General features: G+C 48.0%; 8 protein-coding genes across 8 annotated transcripts; 6 read left to right on the top strand and 2 right to left on the bottom strand.

The window, feature by feature from the left end:
• Positions 1 to 2417: 2417 nt before the first annotated feature.
• On the top strand, positions 2418 to 3058 carry N7503_008085 (uncharacterized protein; the record flags this gene model as incomplete). Its single annotated transcript, XM_057067632.1, has 3 exons — positions 2418 to 2612; positions 2666 to 2743; positions 2819 to 3058. The coding sequence occupies 3 exons, from the start codon at positions 2418 to 2420 to the stop codon at positions 3056 to 3058; spliced, it is 513 nt and encodes a 170-aa protein (XP_056918487.1).
• A 150-nt stretch (positions 3059 to 3208) lies between these two features.
• Positions 3209 to 4963, bottom strand: N7503_008084 (CocE/NonD family hydrolase; the record flags this gene model as incomplete). The annotated part of the gene is made up of 1 exon (XM_057067631.1): positions 3209 to 4963. One exon carries the CDS (start codon positions 4961 to 4963, stop codon positions 3209 to 3211), a length of 1755 nt encoding a protein of 584 aa, XP_056918486.1.
• A 313-nt stretch (positions 4964 to 5276) lies between these two features.
• Positions 5277 to 6864, top strand: N7503_008083 (uncharacterized protein; the record flags this gene model as incomplete). The annotated part of the gene is made up of 2 exons (XM_057067630.1): positions 5277 to 5406; positions 5453 to 6864. The coding sequence occupies 2 exons, from the start codon at positions 5277 to 5279 to the stop codon at positions 6862 to 6864; spliced, it is 1542 nt and encodes a 513-aa protein (XP_056918485.1).
• A 480-nt stretch (positions 6865 to 7344) lies between these two features.
• On the top strand, positions 7345 to 8366 carry N7503_008082 (DUF3716 domain-containing protein; the record flags this gene model as incomplete). Its single annotated transcript, XM_057067629.1, has 3 exons — positions 7345 to 7414; positions 7471 to 7898; positions 7959 to 8366. The coding sequence occupies 3 exons, from the start codon at positions 7345 to 7347 to the stop codon at positions 8364 to 8366; spliced, it is 906 nt and encodes a 301-aa protein (XP_056918484.1).
• Positions 8367 to 8907: 541 nt separating this feature from the next.
• N7503_008081 (uncharacterized protein) lies at positions 8908 to 10093 on the top strand (the record flags this gene model as incomplete). The annotated part of the gene is made up of 4 exons (XM_057067628.1): positions 8908 to 9107; positions 9167 to 9583; positions 9639 to 9742; positions 9792 to 10093. The coding sequence occupies 4 exons, from the start codon at positions 8908 to 8910 to the stop codon at positions 10091 to 10093; spliced, it is 1023 nt and encodes a 340-aa protein (XP_056918483.1).
• Positions 10094 to 10152: 59 nt separating this feature from the next.
• On the bottom strand, positions 10153 to 12165 carry N7503_008080 (fungal specific transcription factor domain-containing protein; the record flags this gene model as incomplete). The annotated part of the gene is made up of 4 exons (XM_057067627.1): positions 10153 to 10449; positions 10495 to 10777; positions 10825 to 10893; positions 10946 to 12165. The coding sequence occupies 4 exons, from the start codon at positions 12163 to 12165 to the stop codon at positions 10153 to 10155; spliced, it is 1869 nt and encodes a 622-aa protein (XP_056918482.1).
• A 940-nt stretch (positions 12166 to 13105) lies between these two features.
• N7503_008079 (uncharacterized protein) lies at positions 13106 to 15242 on the top strand (the record flags this gene model as incomplete). The annotated part of the gene is made up of 4 exons (XM_057067626.1): positions 13106 to 13134; positions 13224 to 14106; positions 14161 to 15028; positions 15127 to 15242. 4 exons carry the CDS (start codon positions 13106 to 13108, stop codon positions 15240 to 15242), a joined length of 1896 nt encoding a protein of 631 aa, XP_056918481.1.
• Positions 15243 to 16301: 1059 nt separating this feature from the next.
• Positions 16302 to 18100, top strand: N7503_008078 (MFS transporter; the record flags this gene model as incomplete). The annotated part of the gene is made up of 3 exons (XM_057067625.1): positions 16302 to 16337; positions 16392 to 17371; positions 17425 to 18100. The coding sequence occupies 3 exons, from the start codon at positions 16302 to 16304 to the stop codon at positions 18098 to 18100; spliced, it is 1692 nt and encodes a 563-aa protein (XP_056918480.1).
• Positions 18101 to 19417: the final 1317 nt, after the last annotated feature.

Genomic DNA, 19417 nt, shown 5'->3' with positions numbered 1-19417 from the left:
TCTCCGCAAACTATCTCCACTCTTCCTACATCTTCTTTGATCGACGAGAATTTGCTCCATGACGGAACTATTTTACTAGCGTAAATCATCTAAGACATCGAATCGTGGTCACGTTCCCCCGATGATTGACATGAAGCTGATTGGTTGAGGTCTACTTCCCGTTTCGCTCCACTTCCCCGGTCTCGCTGTCTCCATCGCCAATCTTCATTTCCTGCTCTCCAGGGTTCTTGTTTCTTCCCCATGTTGCGTCATGTGGAGAGTTGCTCAACGTGAGCAGTATCCTCGGGTGAGTGGATTATTGGGAATATCATTATCTAATCTAGCAAAAGCAATTACCAGGGGGAAAAGAAGGAAAGGGGCAAGTGGCGTCAGAGACTGCCAAGCAGAGAACCTGAACTAAAAGCCTCGAAACGAGCGCGAAATCTCGGCCATTGATCAGCCTAGAACATATCAGTGCTTTTTCACGTCATACAACAGGTTTGTGCATGTAATACGGTGCAACCGACGTGGGCTCAATCTCGCACGACATACATTATCGTGCGTCGCTTTGACTCCTGGACCCGCACGCTAAATCCTGCATGCATACTAGAAAGCTCTATAGCCCGCTAGTTCAGCTCAGGCTCCACGAGGTCCGTAGCTGCAGTAAAAAGATCTTTCATAGGAAGCCCTGCACGATCGGAACTCCTTCACTGCCCGATCCCGATGGCTAATGGTTAGGCATATCGCCATAGACTTTGACAAGAAACATGATTGAGCAAGTGATTTGTTCAATGTATATCATAACGAAATCTGCGAGATCCAGATCTCCCTTTCTTGAGCTGCGGCCTCCCGTTCCAACGGGATCCACATGCCTCTGTCGGACGTGATACATCGTAGAGCCGGGCATTCTTCTTCATCTAGTCACCGTATTCAAGCAGAGATAATAGAATATCAAATTATGAAACTGATCTTATATTGTAGTGTCCAATGTAGGTAACAAGTAGCCGGAAACAACAGTGGTAAGGCCCCGCAAAAATCTTGTTGGTGCCCGAACATCGTAAACTTTGCTCAAATTCGAGTCTTCTCTGCAAATAGATCGGCATTGACTCAACGGTTGCGGCTCTCTGTTTCCTAGTTCAAATCTCCCCCCAAGTTCTATTTATGAGGTTATTTAGACTATCCACCGCGTCTCAGGTCATCCCCATAGTTTAGTACAGCCCCGACCGGCCCGACCCTGAAAATGAACCCTGCATGATGAGAATTCAGATATTGTGAGGGTGTACCTTTTAGGGTTGCCTAATGGCTTTACGTTTTGCCGTAGCCACACAGAGCTTGCCGATAGATTAAGGGTGCATGCGGGGTCATCCAAGCCATTCATTTAATTTTTATTAATATCGAAGATTCCGAGGCTTAAATCTCTTCGATAGATTAATCATGTGTTAATCCATCGTCGCTTCTCTCAACGTACATTCAATCCAAACACAGTCCCAGGATTACCAAACCCAAACCTGCCTTTAGCGAGGTCTAGATGACTGCCCCGCCACTCGCGTCAATGATCGTTCTTTCCAGGGTTTGCGCTAATACTTGCAATCACCATCTGTCTAAATCTTTCACTTCTCAGTCTACCAAGCCACGGAGGCTGCAGCTTTTGGATCTCCTCTTCGAGTCCATAGCTCTCTGTGCCCGCAATATAAATAATTCTACGGTGTAATCGCAGGATTATCCGAGCTTCGAAACCCAAGTTTATCAATAAATAATCACCAGGTAGAATTAATCAAAGCTCAAAGGTAAAGCCAGTTTAGCAATTCTGACTACTTTCCCAACCACCAGACCGGACATTTTTGCCCTGGTTTGTACAAAGAGGGTGTTAACTTTAGTCTAGAAGACAAACATGAATGTTTGATTGGGCCATCTGGCAGATATTCACCGCTTCCAAGTCTGCCACAGTCTCACTCGGAAAGGCGGTCGAGTGTCTTCAGGCAGATATGAGGCCAGCTAACAAGGCATTCAGGCACTAATGGGCTGGGTCTCCATTGACTATGGAGCACATAACCTCCTTAACATGGCGTAGGCATTGTATCCTAGCCCTCAAACCCCACAAAATACATTGATGGTGGAATCATACTCTTCTCCACTGTTGGGTAATAGGGTATTAGGATTGAATTTATAGTGCAGGGCTGCCAGGGTCACATAGATGCAAGCCCTGAAGACTCAGAAAGGAAAACCATCAACAATCACAGATACGTTCCAAATATGGAGTTTTGCGGATCATTCACACTTGATCGTTCTGTATTCACTTCTCAACCCTCGCCTTAAGATTTTCCAGATACCTCAACCTCCACACCCCTACGACCACCAACTGTCTCCTTCCATTGAATCTTTCCACATCATACGAACACAATTACCTGTCATCATCTCATCCGCTACGGCAAATCATCATGACCCAACCAAACCACACAACTACATGGGAGAAGAACAAGGAAATCGACTTCAATGCCCAGGAGCCTTTCGCACCTCAAAGCCTATCCGATATCCGAAGCCACCGTGCACCCAATCGCTCTAGCAGATTTTATGAGCATTCCCGAGCCCCCTCATTCTTCGACAGGAAGAAGAAGAGAACGAGGACCGAGAAGGTGCAAATGCGAGCATGAACTTCAAAGATGTATCGAGACGCTGACAAGCTTAGGCCCTTGAAAAAATCCGAGTCCAGAACAAGAGCATTGCCAAGAAAATGAAGCTTCCTCTGACCTTTACGCAGCTTTACGTAAGATGGTTTCGTCTCATGCTGAAGTGACCTTCGAGTTAATTACTAACATACTTCAAGCGACTGCCTTTCAAGACCCGGCTGCGACTCCTCAGTCGGTGGTATGATGGGGACATCTGCCCTGAGAATCTTCAGGATGTGTACTATCGGGAGTTGAGATGCCACAGGGAGCAGATGAAATTCGTGAGGCTGGATAGGAAGATTGAGAGGGCCCTTGCCAATGTGCATGTGACCGAGCCGCGAGGAAAGATTGAGGAGATGCAGATTACCCTGGGCTGCTTGACTATCATCTCGGAGGATGAGACCATGGATTGAATGCGTTTACTTACAACGATGCGGATAATTCTGCATGCAATGCAAGCATTGTCTGATGTTGTTTGTTCCTACATCTATCTTGTTTTTATCTACTTGTTTACGAGATCCGATAGGACAAAAGGCAATGCATAATATGAGTTACAGCACATGCTACACAAAAGGAAGCACTAGATGACTGTCATAACCTCCTCCCATATGCACCCAGTGCAGTCCCCTGTTCAAAGTATGATCGGCACCAAACTTGGAAAAGCCCTGATAGCGACCACTGATTCTCAGCTGCAGGGACTCCCCAGCCTCATATTCAATCCCCATGACCCATATCCCAATCTCCAACCGCACCACCGTGCCAGGCACAACCTTCTCCATTTTTTCGTGTGTGTAGAAGGGCCAATTTAGATGCATAGACCGAGAAGCATCTATTTCTCGGTTTGATGCACGCAGAATCCCTGTGGGACCTTGGTAAAGGATGAGCTCAGAATGCTCTTTTTCTGGTATCTCTGCAATTGATGAGACCGGCAAATTCTTCCAAGGAATGTTGAAGTTCAACAATCTTTCGCCAGATTTCGATATCTTCTCCAGAACGACGAATACATCCATGTCGTCAAGATCGTCACAGTGCATGTAGAGCACTGCCTTGGGAATGCCCATGAGTTGCGTCCGCTCAGAGAATGTGTGTTTGAAAACCACACCTGCATCTGGATCTTGAGAATTGTACGAGGCCGCTGTCTCAGGACCAGATGGCTTATCAAAATTCAAGCCATCGGGTGTCAAGTATGCCTTCCGGTACTTGGTGCGCGACGGCGGAAATTCTGACTCGACGATATTCTCAATCGGCGCTTTCTCCCCGAATCGCAGGAGGGACATTCGAACTCGAGGTGTCGTTTCCCAGTCATTGCTGATGTCCTTCAAATACCGATCAAAGAAAGACAAAAGCTCGTCTCGCCCTTCCTGGTTACCCCAAATATCATACCACTCCTGATAAGGATGCCAACGAAGCCATTTGTGAGGAGAGTTCACTTCTAACCAACCCCTGATCGCTCCCATTCCGTGCATGGTGTTCGTATATGTACCAGTGATGTACGTCGGGATATTGATCTTGGTCATGTCAGGCCGTTTGTCATTCCACCAGTCATTTGCATGAGGATGCTGCTCGAACATTTTGCGGAAACTCTCAATCCCGTATCTCCCTCGAAGCATGTACTTGATAATGAGATTGTCGAAAAGATCACCACCATATATACCCCCTCTTGCGAACTGTTCCCGATAGAGATCCCCACACCCTTCCCAAGGTGCAATGGCCTTCAGTGATGGTGGCTGTAAGGCGGCGATGAACCACTGGACAATCGCCAAGTGGGAGTTGCCGGCCATGCCGACATTTCCATTGCACCAGCTTTGCTTGGCAATCCACTCAATCACATCGTATCCATCTTCCGCCTCTTGAGTCCCCATGATTGCCATTACTCCCTCCGAGTCGAATGCCCCGCGAGAATCCACATTAACGATGGCGTACCCGCGATTCACGAATTCGGCGGGATCGGGACCTTCAAACTTCTCCAGGCCGCTGAGCGCTTCCTCAGGAATACCGAGATTCCATGGTGTCATCAACTTGAGGGATTGTATCCCATTGAACTTTTTGCCAAAGGGACTCCAGGAGAGAACTGCTGGTGTGGTTCTATCGAGAGCGTCGGGGGGTCGGTAAACATCCGCGTAAAGGGTGCAGCCATCTCTGACCGAAATGGCGACGTCGTGCTCAACAAGAATGTCACAGGGTAAGATCAATCGTCCTGGTGCAGTTGAAGTGCCTTTTGCTAGGACCTCAGAGTGCGGTTGAAGACCTAGGTAACCCTCAGTTTGCTCTGGTGCTGAGAGTTCCTCCCACGGAATGTCCACATTGAATTTGACCATGATGTGATCAGAAAAGTAAGGGATAAACACAGCTGCGAAGCGTTACTGATGAGACTTGACGCGCATAATATAGTGTCAACATTTGTGGTCCACTCATCCGGCTCGGTTCGGTTCGGTTGGCGGCTCAACCCCAGACTGAGTGTGCCGTGTGGGGGCCCCACAACAGAACCCGGGGTACACGAAGGGATTGCTTTCACAGAAGCATTGATAGGCGAGAGCGTTCAGCTATTAATATGTGGCTACCATCCAGCTCCACAATCTCCACAGAAGCTGTCTAGGTTCTTGTTCTTGCTTCCCTTCAATCATTCTCACTATGGATAAGAGCGACATATCGCACATTGAACTTGCTGAGCAGAGTCCCAAGCCACCTACAGGACTGCATGTTGAGCTATTTAAAGGAGATGAAGTGGTGCTTATTCCGACCCCGTCGGCGGATCCCAGGGGTATGTTCCATCCTTCTTTGGAAACTCGTATCCTGACAAGATGAAGATCCCTTGAACCTTCCCGCATGGCGCAAATGGGTCCTCCTGATCCTGGTGTCGGCATTCAGCTGCACGGCTGTCGTTCTCGCATCAGGGATGGGATCCATTTTCTCCGTTGTTGAGGCTTCTTATCCCGGACAAGAAGCTAAAGCTAATGACCTGATGACTTATCCGACTTTGTTCATGGGGATCGGGAACCTCATTGCCATGCCTTGGGCTTTCACAATTGGTCGTCGGCCAGTATTCCTTGCCTCGATTCTGCTGCTCCTTGCAGGTGGAGTCTGGTGCCAGTGCTCCACTAGTCTGGAAAGTCATATAGCTGGCCGTATTATTATGAGTCTCGCTGCCGGACAGAGTGAAGCGTTGGCGCCCCTGATCATTCAGGAGATCCATTTCGTCCACGAGCGTGGTCGGAAGATTGCATGGTTCATATTCATTCAGAATATTGCGTCCGGGGTTTTCTTTGTCATATCGACGTACATGGTCTCAGCCTGGGGCTGGAGATGGTGGTATGGGTTCTTCACAATTATGAACGCAGTGATCTTCGTCTTTGCCTTCTTTTTCGTGACAGAGTCTCGATTTGAGCGAACAGAGGAACAAATGCGTGGTGAGGCTCCGGATCTGAAAATTGATGACGTGTCCGCTGTGGAAGAACAATACGAGCCTCGTTGCTGGCGCAATGATATCAAGCTCTTTGTTTCCAATCCTCAATTCTCTGATATTCCGACTTTCTACAAGCATGTCTTCCAAGGGTTGTTTATCCCGACAACGGTTTGGCTACTTCTCTTAAATGGCGCCAACCTCGGAACATATGTCTTCGAAGCCTCGACCTTTGCCAGTATCTTGATGTCATCCCCATATAACTTCAGCTTCGACGCGCTCGGCTACGTCCAAGCCGGTCAGATTGTCTGTTGCCTCGTCTTCCTCCCATTACTTGGTTATGGAAGTGACATGGTCATTCGGATCTTCAGCCGCCGTAACAACGGAATATATAAGCCGGAATACCGGCTACCAGTCATCGCAATCCCAGCAATTGTTGGTATCATCTGCGGTATCATATATGGAAGGGCGGGTGCACACCCTGAGAGCTGGAGTGTTGCATCGATTGTCATTGGGTACAATGCCAGTTACTTTGCATTCCTGGGAGCCAATATTGTAGGTATCACATACGCGGTGGACAGCTTCCCATTTCGTGCGGCACCATTCTTAGTCGTTATTTGTGCTGGGCGGGGATTTATTTCTTTTGGTCTGAGCTATGCCACTTTGCCTGCTGTTGCTACTCTTGGATATGATGGGACGATGATAGTGGAGGAGGTGATCTGTGCCGTGTTGGCTTTGTTCGCTATCCCGATGTACTTCTTTGGTCCTCGTATCCGCGAGTATGTTCAGAGATGGTGTGAACTTGAGAAGAACCATTGATATAGTTAGCGACGGCCAGTCTATGTAGCCCACGAGCCAACTCGGAGCCAATCATTTTGAAACATGGAACAACCCCCCTATTTTTGATGTGTTTGTTGACAGATATTGACACCAAATACGCGGTTTCATGCGAAATATGCGGCCTTCTTCAATATAGGCAATCCCAAGGCTCTAAACTTTGCGTAGTTGGAGGACAGAGGACGTGTAGATGCTGGTCAGGTCTACATTGAGTAGTATACCAATTACTTCCAATGTTTCTTTTCAATTATTGACATGTGTGCTAATTTTACACGTCCCTCTCCTTCACTATCACCACTTTCTCCTTCCCTCTCCTTCCCTCTCCTTCATCACCTCCAGCTCTGCTACAACTTCCACCCTTCATCCTTTCCAACTCCCAATACACCTTTGCCTTTTGCTGCAACCTCACCCTCTCGACTGGCATAATGCGTTAGTCCACAACTTCGGTTCTCGATGCATGTTATGACGAAGCTTGCTCACATCATCAAAACAGCCAGAAGGAAGAGATTTGCGCAAGCATTCCCCTTGGCACGTAAGTCATGTTATTCGTGGGCCCTCATCATCGTTTTCAAACTAAATGACTCGCAGCTGCGTCGTTGGTGGGTGTCGATGGCGAGGGTAACCCCAAATTTGGGGGAATTATTCATGAACTCATCACTGAATTTGATGAGAAACTGTTGCGAGTTCCTCTTGCTCGAGATGTTGACTGGCGTGATGACATCGTGCAGAGTTGTAGCACTGCATACTCCAAACGATCTGCCCTCGTTCAGCGAACAGGACGTATCGCTCCCGCTGGACAAGCTTGCACTTGTTGCGCAAACCGCGAGGGGCCGTTCAAAGAGTGTGTTGTCCTTATCTTTGAAGGAGATCTGATTTACAACGGTGCATGTGCAAATTGCTGCTTTCAAACAAGACCATACAGCTGTTCATTCCGGACGGCTCTCCCTACCTGGGTACTCGACTGGCTGAAGCAGCAGAACCCATCGCACCGTATGATGATTGAAGCCAAATCCAATGTATGTTCACTTAAGTTGGAGAGTGCGGCTGCTTATTAGCTAATGCACTACCATCATCAGGAGAAGGGAGTCAGACTTCAGCAGAATTTCTTTCCGAGCCCTGCCCCTAAGAAGACCCAAGCAATCCAAACAACACCTGCATCCCCTAAAGTTCTCGAAACGAAGAAGGAACTTGAACCCATTGAGCTAAAGGCTAAAAAAGAGACCGAGAAATTCGGCCCGGACTACAACAGTACTTGGTATCAGTCTCCTCTGGAGGACCAAACCCTTTTCGGCTCTGATGAAGAGGGTTTCGCGAGGGCACGCCTCGCTTATCATTCACACCACACGCTGATTACCCGCGCCTACTTCGATCACGCTTGGCTGAAAAGGTACCTTGAAACGCATGGTAGAATGGACGCTCCTCCCTCTGAGACGGAAGACTCGATGTCTTCACCTTTCTCAGCCCTTTCTTTGGCCGACCAGTGACCGATAGGGTCTCGAAACCCTTTTATGTGATTGGTTTCGTCGTTTTGAAAATGGAGGCTCGTATTGAAGTGGAAGTGCGTCTGGGGCTTCGAGTTAGTCAAGAACATGTTTCGTTTGAGCGGGATGTTATTTGATGATTGAGGGTAGAGCAACTCAGGAAACGACGTTTTTTGCAGCTTATTTTCCTTATTTTCTCCCCGGTAGATAGTTCCAGATATCATGGTAACCTGAGTACTGACTCCAAGCCATCAATCGGGATGTGGGCACTTTGAGGAGTAACATTCAATTGACGACCAGAGAACCAAGTTTACAGAGTTCGGCATTTGATAGCACAAGCATCGTGCATGGGGGTACACTTAGACTTCCCAACCGAACCGGACCGAGCCGAACCTGGTAACCCGAACCGAAGTCTTCCACTAAATTTTACAGTGCAGGCTTTGGATATAAAATTCGAAACGTCTCAACTTTCTTTGAGTATTTATTCGCAATACATCAGGGCTACTCACTTCGTAAAGAGCCAAAATCTCACCAGTGACCCAAAATGACCACCGTCACGGCAACGGCAACCTCAACCCACCTAACAGCGTCATCCGGACGCTTGTTCTCCAAAGGACCAGACGTAAACTACGGTGACTTTCGCGATGACTTGCTGAAAAATGGCTATGCGGTCATCAAAGGCGCCGTTCCACGTGAACGAGCATTGGGATATGCAGATGATATCTATGACTGGCTTGAAGGCTTGTAAGTGCATCATTCCGTCCCTAGTATATCTACTGACCAATTGTGTGCTTTTGAAACAGCAATCTTGGTTTCAAAAGAGACGATCCTTCAACAATTCACAAAGATCATCTCCCTGATATCAACGAAAAGGGAATGTGTCTCGGCTACGCCATCTCCCACGAATCGTTCACGTGGGCCGTGAGGCAGGAGGAAGGAGTGGTCAAAGCCTTTGAGAAGGTTTACGACACTGAGGATATTATTGTGTCGTTTGATTCCGTGAACATTGGGTTCCCATCGCGCAAAGATATTCAGCCCAATGTACCATGGCCGCACCAAGATCAGGATCCTGAGAAGCCAGGCTTCCGCTGTTTGCAGGGCCTTGTGAATCTGCTGCCAAATGGGCCAAAGGATGGAGGATTGATTGTTTGTAAGGGGGCTCATTTGCTGAGTGAGGAGCTCCACGAGGCCTTCAAAGGAGAGGAGAGGATTTGGTCTTGGTATGTTGCGCCCTGGCTGTTTGGAATACCTTCATACTTACTGAGTGCTATGCAGGACAAAGGAATGGTACGGCTTGACCGATGCGAACAGAGAATGGTTGAAGGAAAGAGGGTGCGAGTGGATCAAGGTGGAGGCCGAGCCTGGTGACTTGATACTCTGTAAGGTCGGTCTGTGGATTTTACCACCCAGAAGCTAATGATTTTTTAGGGGACTCGCGCACCCCGCACTACAACTTGTCGTCGGAGACATCTCAGCCGCGTTTCTGCGTTTACACTTGCTACATGCCTGTGGCGGACGCTACCAAGGAACAGCTTCAGGTGAAGAAGAAGGCTTTTGAGGAGACTAAAATGACTACTCACTGGCCAAATGCAATGCATGTTGTGGACCTACCGGTCTTGAGAAATGGGGAGCCCGATTCCTACCAACGCTCGAAGCCTCGCTCGGAGGTTCAGCTTTCCGACCGAGGCTTTAAGCTGACGGGCATACCATATCTAGAGAGTATGGCTTGAAGTAGTGCTTTGTACTTGAATATTTTACATATCTGTATTTGAATTGTGATATGCTGTTTCTATTCACTGTGTGCGAACAAGTGGCTCAAATCATTCCAATCCCATCCGGCCCAGTCTAGAGCGGACGGGCCCCAAGTTGACCCTATTTCGAAGGTAGAAACTGTGTCTCTCATAGGTATATCACTCAAATTGAGAGCATTCGTGTCTAGATGGAAGAGATCTGGTAGGCTCAGTGCTGGCGCCTCCAGACAGCGAGATGCGTATTCCTGCAAATCAAGAAGAATATCATCGACATTTCCCGCAGCTTCGTGCCTATCGTAGTATTCCTTCGTGATTTGAATCCCAACCTTCATCAGCTGGAAAGGGTTAGTGCCGAGCATCTGTTGAGAAACTTCACTTACCTCAAAGTCAGACCGAATTAGCAGTGAGCTGCGTTCCTGGAATATATGAACTGCCAAAGTATAAACTGCTGCCAAGGGTGAGGTCATGGTCTTGAGAAAGTTTGGTGTTCCTGAATCAATCAGGGCAATAAATAATTTGATCGTTTGTCGTGCGGCTTCGATGACCATTGTTGGTGCGGAAAGGAGACGTTGGCGCCATGCCTTTCCAGCAGCAAACTTGTTGACCATTGCTTGAAGCTCATCCTTTGGTACAAGAATAGTAGATCGTGTTACTAAAATCACCCTGGGAGAGCATTAGCAGATATGCTGCGACAAAGGGATATGACATACCCGAGATTGTAGTAGTATGAAAGAAATGCAGATTGTGGTCCATTACTGAGCGCAGATGTTGACCCAGGCCTGGAGATTTTTCAGTTCAACCCTAACGGCAAAAATTTTGTTCGAGACATACCTGAATGCAGGGGGTAGGCTATCTTGCCATTCAGAAAGCAGGATTTGCAGCTCTCCTCCAGTCCGAAGTTTGTCCTCGATTGCCTGTTCTACCGACTGTGGCATCCATTCTTCGCGTTTCCAGGCTCTAGCGGAGCGCTCTTGCATTTCATGTAGTGTGTTTGCCAAGCTTATCAATGCGTTGCGAAATATTAGCTCTGACCCACACTCCTGATCGACTTGAACTGGCGATGCGAGTTTTCTAGATAGCTCACAATCCCATATAACGGATGGGCGACCAAGTTCCAAAGCTAGAATTCGTTCAAAGACATACATGCACCACCAGGTCTGGAACTCCGGGGTATCTTGATTTGATGATCCGTTTTGGGGCGAACTCGTTTGGTTTATCCCAATAGACTGCGCCATGGAGACCCCCATCGTAAGTATATCCCATGCCCAGGCAACCTTGTCGCAACAGCGCAGCACCATCGCAAAAAGGAGCACGGTCTGCACTGATATTATCTCGCGATGGGAAATAATATGGCCAAGCAGCGAGTTGCAGTAGCTGATGTATGAGGATACGAGTGATCTAGAGGATCCGTCGGCTGGCGTGGCAAGCAAACCTGCTGTAAGAACGAGGTATTTCAAAGCCTCTCTCGGGGAATTCTGTCCATGACTCGAAAATGAGCTTTGCGTGCTGGAGGTATCCGAATCGTAGAGTGAGTCGACAATAGCCCGATTTAGAAAGGGAAAAATTGGGTGAACGGTATTCCAGTAGCTCTCAATGCAGACCTGCAGCAGTTCACCCGGTGGAAGCTTTGGTGGATGCAAAAGAATGACAGATGTTAATCCCTGGTCAATTACTGGAGATATTGCATGAGCCTTGGGGCCTTTCAACCGATAGAAGGCCATATCAAGCCACTCGGTCATCAACTCCAGCAAACTAGATCCCACAAAGCGGGGCATCATCGGAAGACGCCCCGTCCTCCAGCCTTCTGGACCCCAGCATTGAGACGAAAGCCGTGGTCTCTGTTCAGTTGAGGTGCGGGCAGCTGAAGTAGAATGAGACTCTAGTGGTTGAGGCGTACACACTTCTGGTGCTGGTGACATCATTGTGCGTCTTTGCAGTTCAACATTTGCCGCATCAGAAGGAGGTAGAGTATCATGATGTTTACGTCTGCGATGCCTGACTAGTGCGCCATGGCGTCGTTTGTCTGTTGTAACGCATTCCACCTCGGCCATGCGACAGTTCCGACATGGGTGTTCCTCGTCACAGCGCGTCTTTTTCTCACGGCAGTAGTTACATGCATAACTAAGTCTTTTGCGCTTTGCAGTGGGTTGGACAATTGATTCGTTCATGGGTCAGGTAGAGTCTCTGAGCCTGTATCCCCGCAAATCCAGTACTTGTCTCCTCCACTTGCCGATGTATCACGTGACGCATCGGCAAGAAATCCAGCATTTGTCCAAACTTAGTGCCAGATCGTTTGAACCTTTGGTGAATTAATTCAGAATTTGGATGATGTGTCGCTTGAATTGATACTACATAGTTCTCGCATTATTGTGTGTCTAACATACCATTGTGGAAGATTCAGACATAATAGTAACAGGAGCGAAGGTTGTAATAATGAACAGCAACCGGCAATGGTTATTTGGCTGCAAGTCTGCCCTCCGGACTGGAATAAGAGAATAGTTGAGGGTTTGAAGGGTAGAGAGGCGGGGAAGTCAACAAGTGTAAGTTTGTCATAGCATAAGTGACAAAGGTAGACGTCCCATGTGTGCGATTGAAGTTCGGGCTTTTTATACTTCGTATTCGTATCCCAGATAGAATTTTCATCCAACTTGAACGCCCTCATAGCGGCCCATGGCCTGACTGTTTACTGTTTAGAAATATGATCAGCCCTTTTCAGCTTGCATTGTCATAAATATATGTAAAGCTTGTTTGTGTTGACAGCTGCTAAAATGTGATTCATCGTTTTTATTGCTTCGTCGTGGCATCCCGTTTGGGTCGTCCGGAGATTTGTATCATCGCAAAGAAATGAAAACCTACACGTCCGATCTATCCCCACCTTCTGTTTATTCCATACTGACCATTTTCCTCAATCAAACGCATGTGTTCTTGCACTCTGGTCCCTTCGATATCTACGTGTTACTTACCCTTTGTCTTAATAAAAAAGCCGCAGTTATGAAATCAGAAGCCGAACCGGACCCTAGGTACAACTTCCAGAAGCCCAGTGACTCTGAGTTCATTATACGGCTGTTGAGCTTGATTCTGGTTCTATGCTTACTGGTTCCAACTATAGGGATGACTCCGACCTTGATGATGATTCTGAGCTGGAGGATGAGCACTCTGCCACGCAGGATGCTGAATGGGACCTTGAGGATATTGAACTTATGACTGCGCAACAGTCTTTTGCTTCCGATACTTTGCCCAACGAATCCGTGAATACTTTTGCGAATGAAGTTCCCATTTGCTCTGGGGGCTTCTCCGCAGGAAACAATACGTCCTACGAGAATGTTCAATTCTCAGACTACCTGAATCAGGTTGAGTATTTTCCTTTGCCAACCTATCCTGCGGGAATGCCTAGAGTGAACCCCGTCAGTTTGTTCGGAGAAATGGTCTCAGATGTCCCGGTACTGTTCGACAGTGCCAATCAAGGCGTACAAGATGCCGATCTGCCCAGGCCTATTGCTCCTTTGGACTACAACCCAGGAGGTCGCCACCCAATCATACCCTACACGATCATACCTCCTGAACAGATGTACCAGAACCGGCCATACTTGCCACTCCTGGACCCCCAAGTGTCAGCTCCGGCACAGCGCCTTGTGAAACGAGAAGATGGTCAGCAGCCGCGGCAGCTTTCCCAAGTTCCTATGTTTGAAGGCCGTAGACAAGCTCCCTTGTTCCAAGGCCGTGGATTTCAAATTTCGCCTCGAGAGCCAGGACTTACCAATGCTGAGCGATACCAAGAGGACTACTTTTGGGCTCAAGAGCAGGTTGAACTCAAACGGAACCAGGAGCTTTACAATGAAGGCCACCTCTATCAAAAACCTCGCTTCCAATTGCCGAACTTCGACGTGGAACCACCAGTCCTTGATAGTGATCCGCCGCCTTTCAAAGAACTTGTCTTTACGGCGGCTCGTGAAATGTGTCAGGAAAGGAGAGCTGAGGCTGATCTTGTCCAGGTACGAAGGAGAAATCTAAACTTATCGAAAATTTTTCTAACATTTTGATAACAGCCCTCTACTCCTAAGCCCCGCAAACAACAACCCGCCTATGGCACTCCTGATAATGAGACCCAGAATGCCCCGAAAACATACCCTCCCAAGCAGGCCATGGCCCACAGAGAGGACAAACGGCGCAGAAAGTCTGATTTCGTATTCAAGAAGTATGCGAGTTTCGACATTAAAAAGGATGTGGCCCAACTTGCGAGTAGCCTGAAGGAGACTGCAGAAAATGTGAAATTGAACCCGGGAACCACTGTGTCTAAGCCCTTTTCTGCCAAGTCGGTAGAGGAAATCGGTGCATTCCACTATTCCCTACGAGATTCTACTGTGGCAGCTCGTCGGAGATCGGACCCAGTGAATCTCGATTCGGTCCGCTGGGAGAGAAGCATGGGCGGTTCGACTATGGACAAGCAATCTTCACCAGATGCAAAGCCTCATGATACACCGTCGCCGGGACAAGATGATTCATCCTCAGGGCAAGATAGTCCAACGCCAAAGCGCAAGAAGGTTCGCGTTGAACTCCAAACGCTCAAAAGAAAAGTTCCGGCTACAACCCGCAACACCAGCAAAAAGACTCCGGTTTCCGAGCGTACTGCTAGCAAAAAGGCTAAGTGCAACAATCCAAGCGTTGACAGAGCTCGGTTGCAGACACCACCAATCAGAAAGATCAGGACGAGGCAGTCACTTCCCAATAGCTGGGCAGAGGCCTCTGCGTCAGACATCTTGATGTTCGAGCTCAGAAAGCAAGGCGCGGACTTCCCAGCAATCACCGAGACTTTGAGAGCAACATGTGACTTGAATTATCTCTCAAGGACCCTTCGCAATCGCTACTGGAAAATTGAAACGAGCATCGGTAAAATGCCGGACAATCTCCAACCCAGTAAGACGGGTATATGCTCTTCTCTTTTTTTTTTTTTTTTTTTTTTTTTAAAGAAAAGCGCTGGAACGTCATTTGCTAATTTTTATTATTTTTCACAGTGACGAAAGATGATGTTAAAGACGAGAAGGAGGATGTGCCCGAGGAAGCGGACGAAGATACTTCCGGCCTGTCTACTCCCAAGCCCAACCAGGAAGAGAACACCTGGTACTTTTAGTACTAGGTTTTCAATTGCCTGAGCTGTTACGTGTTATTGATCCGTTTTTACTACCGAGAATATGATTTATGGGGGAGCAACATGTTTATGGGAGTTGTGGTAATGCGAAAATTAACACGGTGGCTGGAAATTTTTGTTGGATGGAAACAATGGGCGGAGGTTTAGATACGATGGTGATTCACTGAACGTTCATTCTTAGGCTCCATGTGGAGGATTTAATGGGTCTGGTGATCTTAGGAAGTGATCTATGACAGAAGATGATTTGTATGAAGTTTGTATTGAAGATTTCTGTTGTCTGTGTAGTATGGGCAGGTCTTGATTTGACCAATTTTGATGGCACTCGGCTGCTCCTTGCCTCCAGTCAGGCCATATGGCCTCAGAATGTTTAGCTAGTTGACATAGGCAATATGATTGACTTCAAAAACATCTCCGGATTCTAGTGCATGGTCCGAAGCTCGGATCTGAGGCTGAGACTATCAAGACTGGAAAGTATCACGAATTGTTGCGAGCTGTGGACCTCGGATAGAAGTTTTTTTTTAAAAAAAATGGCTGCCCTTACTGGATCGAACGTCTTGTTGAAAACCGCCAGTGTAATTCGGTATGCTGCAATTTTCAAGTCATCTCACGATAAAAACAGCCTGAATGTGCACTTCCTCATCCAGTTGTCCCACTTGTGATGCAATAGCCTGGGCTTTCAGGTCCATGATCCACTATGATCATCAACAACAAGCCCTATCGAACCTTGGAACTCAAAATATCATCGAACCAAACTCTTCGATGGAGCAAAGTGGGTCGATCAGAGACAAAATCGCAGATCGGCCAATAGCCGTAGACCAAAAGAGTGGATCCCATTGGAACGACAAGTTTTGCTTCAGTCCTATCAGTACTATCGATGTAGATCGCGTCAGCAAAGTGGAAATAATCACGCTAGAGCAAGGAAGCGGGTCCAACTTGATGCACTTTCCCCTTGAACACCCAATCATCTTCTCGGGTTTGAGCAGACCGGTTTCTTTCGGGGGATTGTTTTCTATTTAGTGCAGCACTCCGGGCCACAATATAATGCTCGGTGATCCACCGAGTCGGGCTGCGATCGGGGTGGATTCGTCTTAGTGTTGTCTCCCCGTGTCCTGATTTTTCTCGTACGCTCAGCTGAAATGTGACTCCGTCACTTATCTCGCCATCGCTAGCGCCATGAGCAAACTCGCTGGAGAGGAACCTGAGCGAACAGGAATCCCCTACTGGCGCTTGATCTTCGATGCGAGCGTTATTCCTCGCGAGGTCGCAGCGCACCATCACGATGGGGCCGGTACAGATGAGGATCCCTTTCAGGTAACCTGGATTGATAATGATGCGCGCAATCCTATGAACTTCGGTATTGTGCAAAAATGGATGATCACGTTGTTGGTCGGGATCAACACCCTTGCAGTCGCATTGGTCTCGTCTGCGTACTCGGGCAGTCTGGTTGAGATCATCGAAGACTTTCGAATCAGCGAGGAGCTGGGTATTGTCGGAATCTCGTTATTCGTTGTCGGATTCGCTGTCGGACCCTTGATCTGGGCGCCGCTCAGTGAGATGTATGGGAGAAGACCCATTCTGATCGCAAGCTCGGCCGGATTGGCGGCTTTCACGGCGGGATGTGCTGGTGCGCAGAATATCTGGACTCTGCTGATTCTGCGTTTCATCGCTGGATCATTAGGCTCGGCTCCATTCGCTGTTGCGGGAGGTGTGATTGCGGACTGCTTCCCTCCCATCAGCCGTGGACTTGCAAGTGGTCTGTATTGCGCTGCGCCGTTCTTGGGTCCAACGCTGGGCCCGATCATTGGTGGATTCTTGTCGGAGTCTGCTGGTTGGCGCTGGGTTGAAGGGCTGGTGGCCGCATTCGCGGGACTCTTGGGAATTATTACTCTTTTCTTCTTACCTGAGACTTTTGCGCCTACCCTGCTGAGCAAACGAGCCGAGCGATTGTCTGCCTCTACTGGCTATGTGTATCGTAGCAAGCTCGAGATTGACCAAGGCAAGAAGAGTCCTGCGGATGTCTTCAAAGTGGCTCTTTCAAGGCCATGGGTACTCCTTTTCCGGGAACCCATTGTTCTGCTACTTTCGATCTACCTCGCCATTATCTATGGAATGTGAGTATTCATCCATCTTTCAGTTAACTAGATCTCTCACTGACTCCCGCCAGCTTATACATGCTCTTCGCGGCAATGCCAATTGTCTACCAAACGGAGCGCGGCTGGAGTGAAGGACTCGGCGGACTCTCGTTCTTAGGAATCACAGTCGGCATCCTCTTCTCCGTGGTCGCAACTTTCCCGATCTACTTCAACTACAAGAAGAAGACTCTCGCCGCTGGTGGTCGCCTAGCACCGGAGAAGCGCCTCCCAGGTGCCATGATCGGCTCAATCGCATTGCCCGCAGGTCTATTCTGGTTCGCCTGGACGAATTCTCCCTCCATCCACTGGATGGCCTCTATCGCAGCTGGTGTTCCCCTCGGCTTCGGCATGGTGATGGTCTTCCTTCCAATCCTGAACTATCTGATTGACGCATACACGATCTACGCCGCATCGGTTCTGGCTGCCAACGCTGCCTTGCGCTCGGTCTTCGGAGCCGTCTTCCCGCTGTTCACCACTTATATGTATGAGAATCTCGGTATCCACTGGGCTTCTTCTATCCCGGCTTTCCTGGCCCTCGCATGCGTGCCCATGCCTTTCCTGTTTTACCGCTTTGGTCCGGGGATCAGAAAGCGGTGTCACTATGCTGCTACCTCGCATGCATTTATGGAGAAGTTATATGAGAAAGCTGCATTGCCACCAAAGGTTGAGAGAGATGAAGCTGGCGATGGCGAGACTGCGTCAGATTAACAGGTTGGACTTAGAAGATTTAAGATTATCCTTTCTTTATTTTTGGCGAAAAAAAGGTGGCAAAGACGTAATAGAATAGCTAGAATAATAAACTCGTTAATGATTGTTTTGTTATCGATCACAAGTAACCCCATCACTGTAAGACCTATCATTAACTGCTCACATGCCACCTTATTTCCACCAGATATATTTGTATTAATATCAGCTACTTTACATTGGCCTTGGCTTGCGCGTAGAACAACCTTCGTCTTTGTCCCGCGATTCACGCGTTTTCCTTAACCGCTTACGACGTTTTCTGGACTCTCCCATCTTTCCCAAAGTTCAATCGATTTTATACGTTCTTCGACTTAGAAAGCTCCCCCTGGAAGTCTTTTTTCTCATTGTTTAAGTAAGGTCAAAGATAATGGTAAATTAAAGTAGAAGATATTGAACAAGTAAGACAACTTGCCTATGGTATAGATATTCCTCTTGAATACAATTTTATGGTAGAAGTGAATCGATTTTCACAGTTTACCTTTTTGAGACCCCAAAGAAAGGCTAATCGAGCCTTGTTAGAGTACTGCTGCTTTTTATGGTCATACTATGTCTTTTTGACTCTGTGGATTTACATCATGGGCATTTTGTAAGCCGCAAGAGACTGGCCGTGCGATATGGGTGTATTATCACCTACCTGTATGTCTTAAGTGTGTTTGAACTGAGTGACTAAAGAGTCTTTCGCCCGCTCAATATCCGTTGGATGTTTGACAGTCTTCTCCAGGTGTCTGTCACCTGACCACTTTCTCAACTATAAAAGGGTCAGCTTCTCTCTTCTTCACCTCTTCTTCTTTCCATATCTCCAACCCAGCTTCGGAAAATGAGTCCATGAAGTGACACCTGGCTGCCAGAGCCGGCTTTGATGTTTTCTTTCGCCCTCGCCCGAGAGGAAGACATCAAAGCCGGTCTATGATGACCGGGGGGAGCCGGGGATCCCTCAAGAATCACCGATATAAAGCATACCACTGACTTTGTCTATACTACCAAGTTGATCGCCCAAACTCACATGAATATTTATGATAAGTTACCTGAGCGCCAGTTTATGAGAGGGGAGAGAACACCGGCGAGTACCAGCCCTTCCGTTTGGGGCTTTGAGGCAATCTCCCTGCACTGCCTTCAATGGCACGTCATCATGACTTTCGATGACCAGTCTTGGTGCTAGCCCCGTGGGCAGAGATCTGACGAGTGCTATATACAATTTCCCAGTGTACCCAATTGAGGGGATACTCATCTGCATGCATATATACTGGGTGTTGAAATCGAGAATCGGCAGTTGATTGGGCA

The sequence above is a fragment of the Penicillium pulvis genome (genome assembly GCF_028828015.1).
Source record: "Penicillium pulvis strain IBT 33274 chromosome Unknown contig_7_segment1_segment0, whole genome shotgun sequence".
Taxonomy (NCBI): Eukaryota; Fungi; Ascomycota; class Eurotiomycetes; order Eurotiales; family Aspergillaceae; genus Penicillium; species Penicillium pulvis.
Note: the sequence above shows the minus strand (reverse complement) of the source record. Positions and strands in the feature narration are given on the sequence as shown.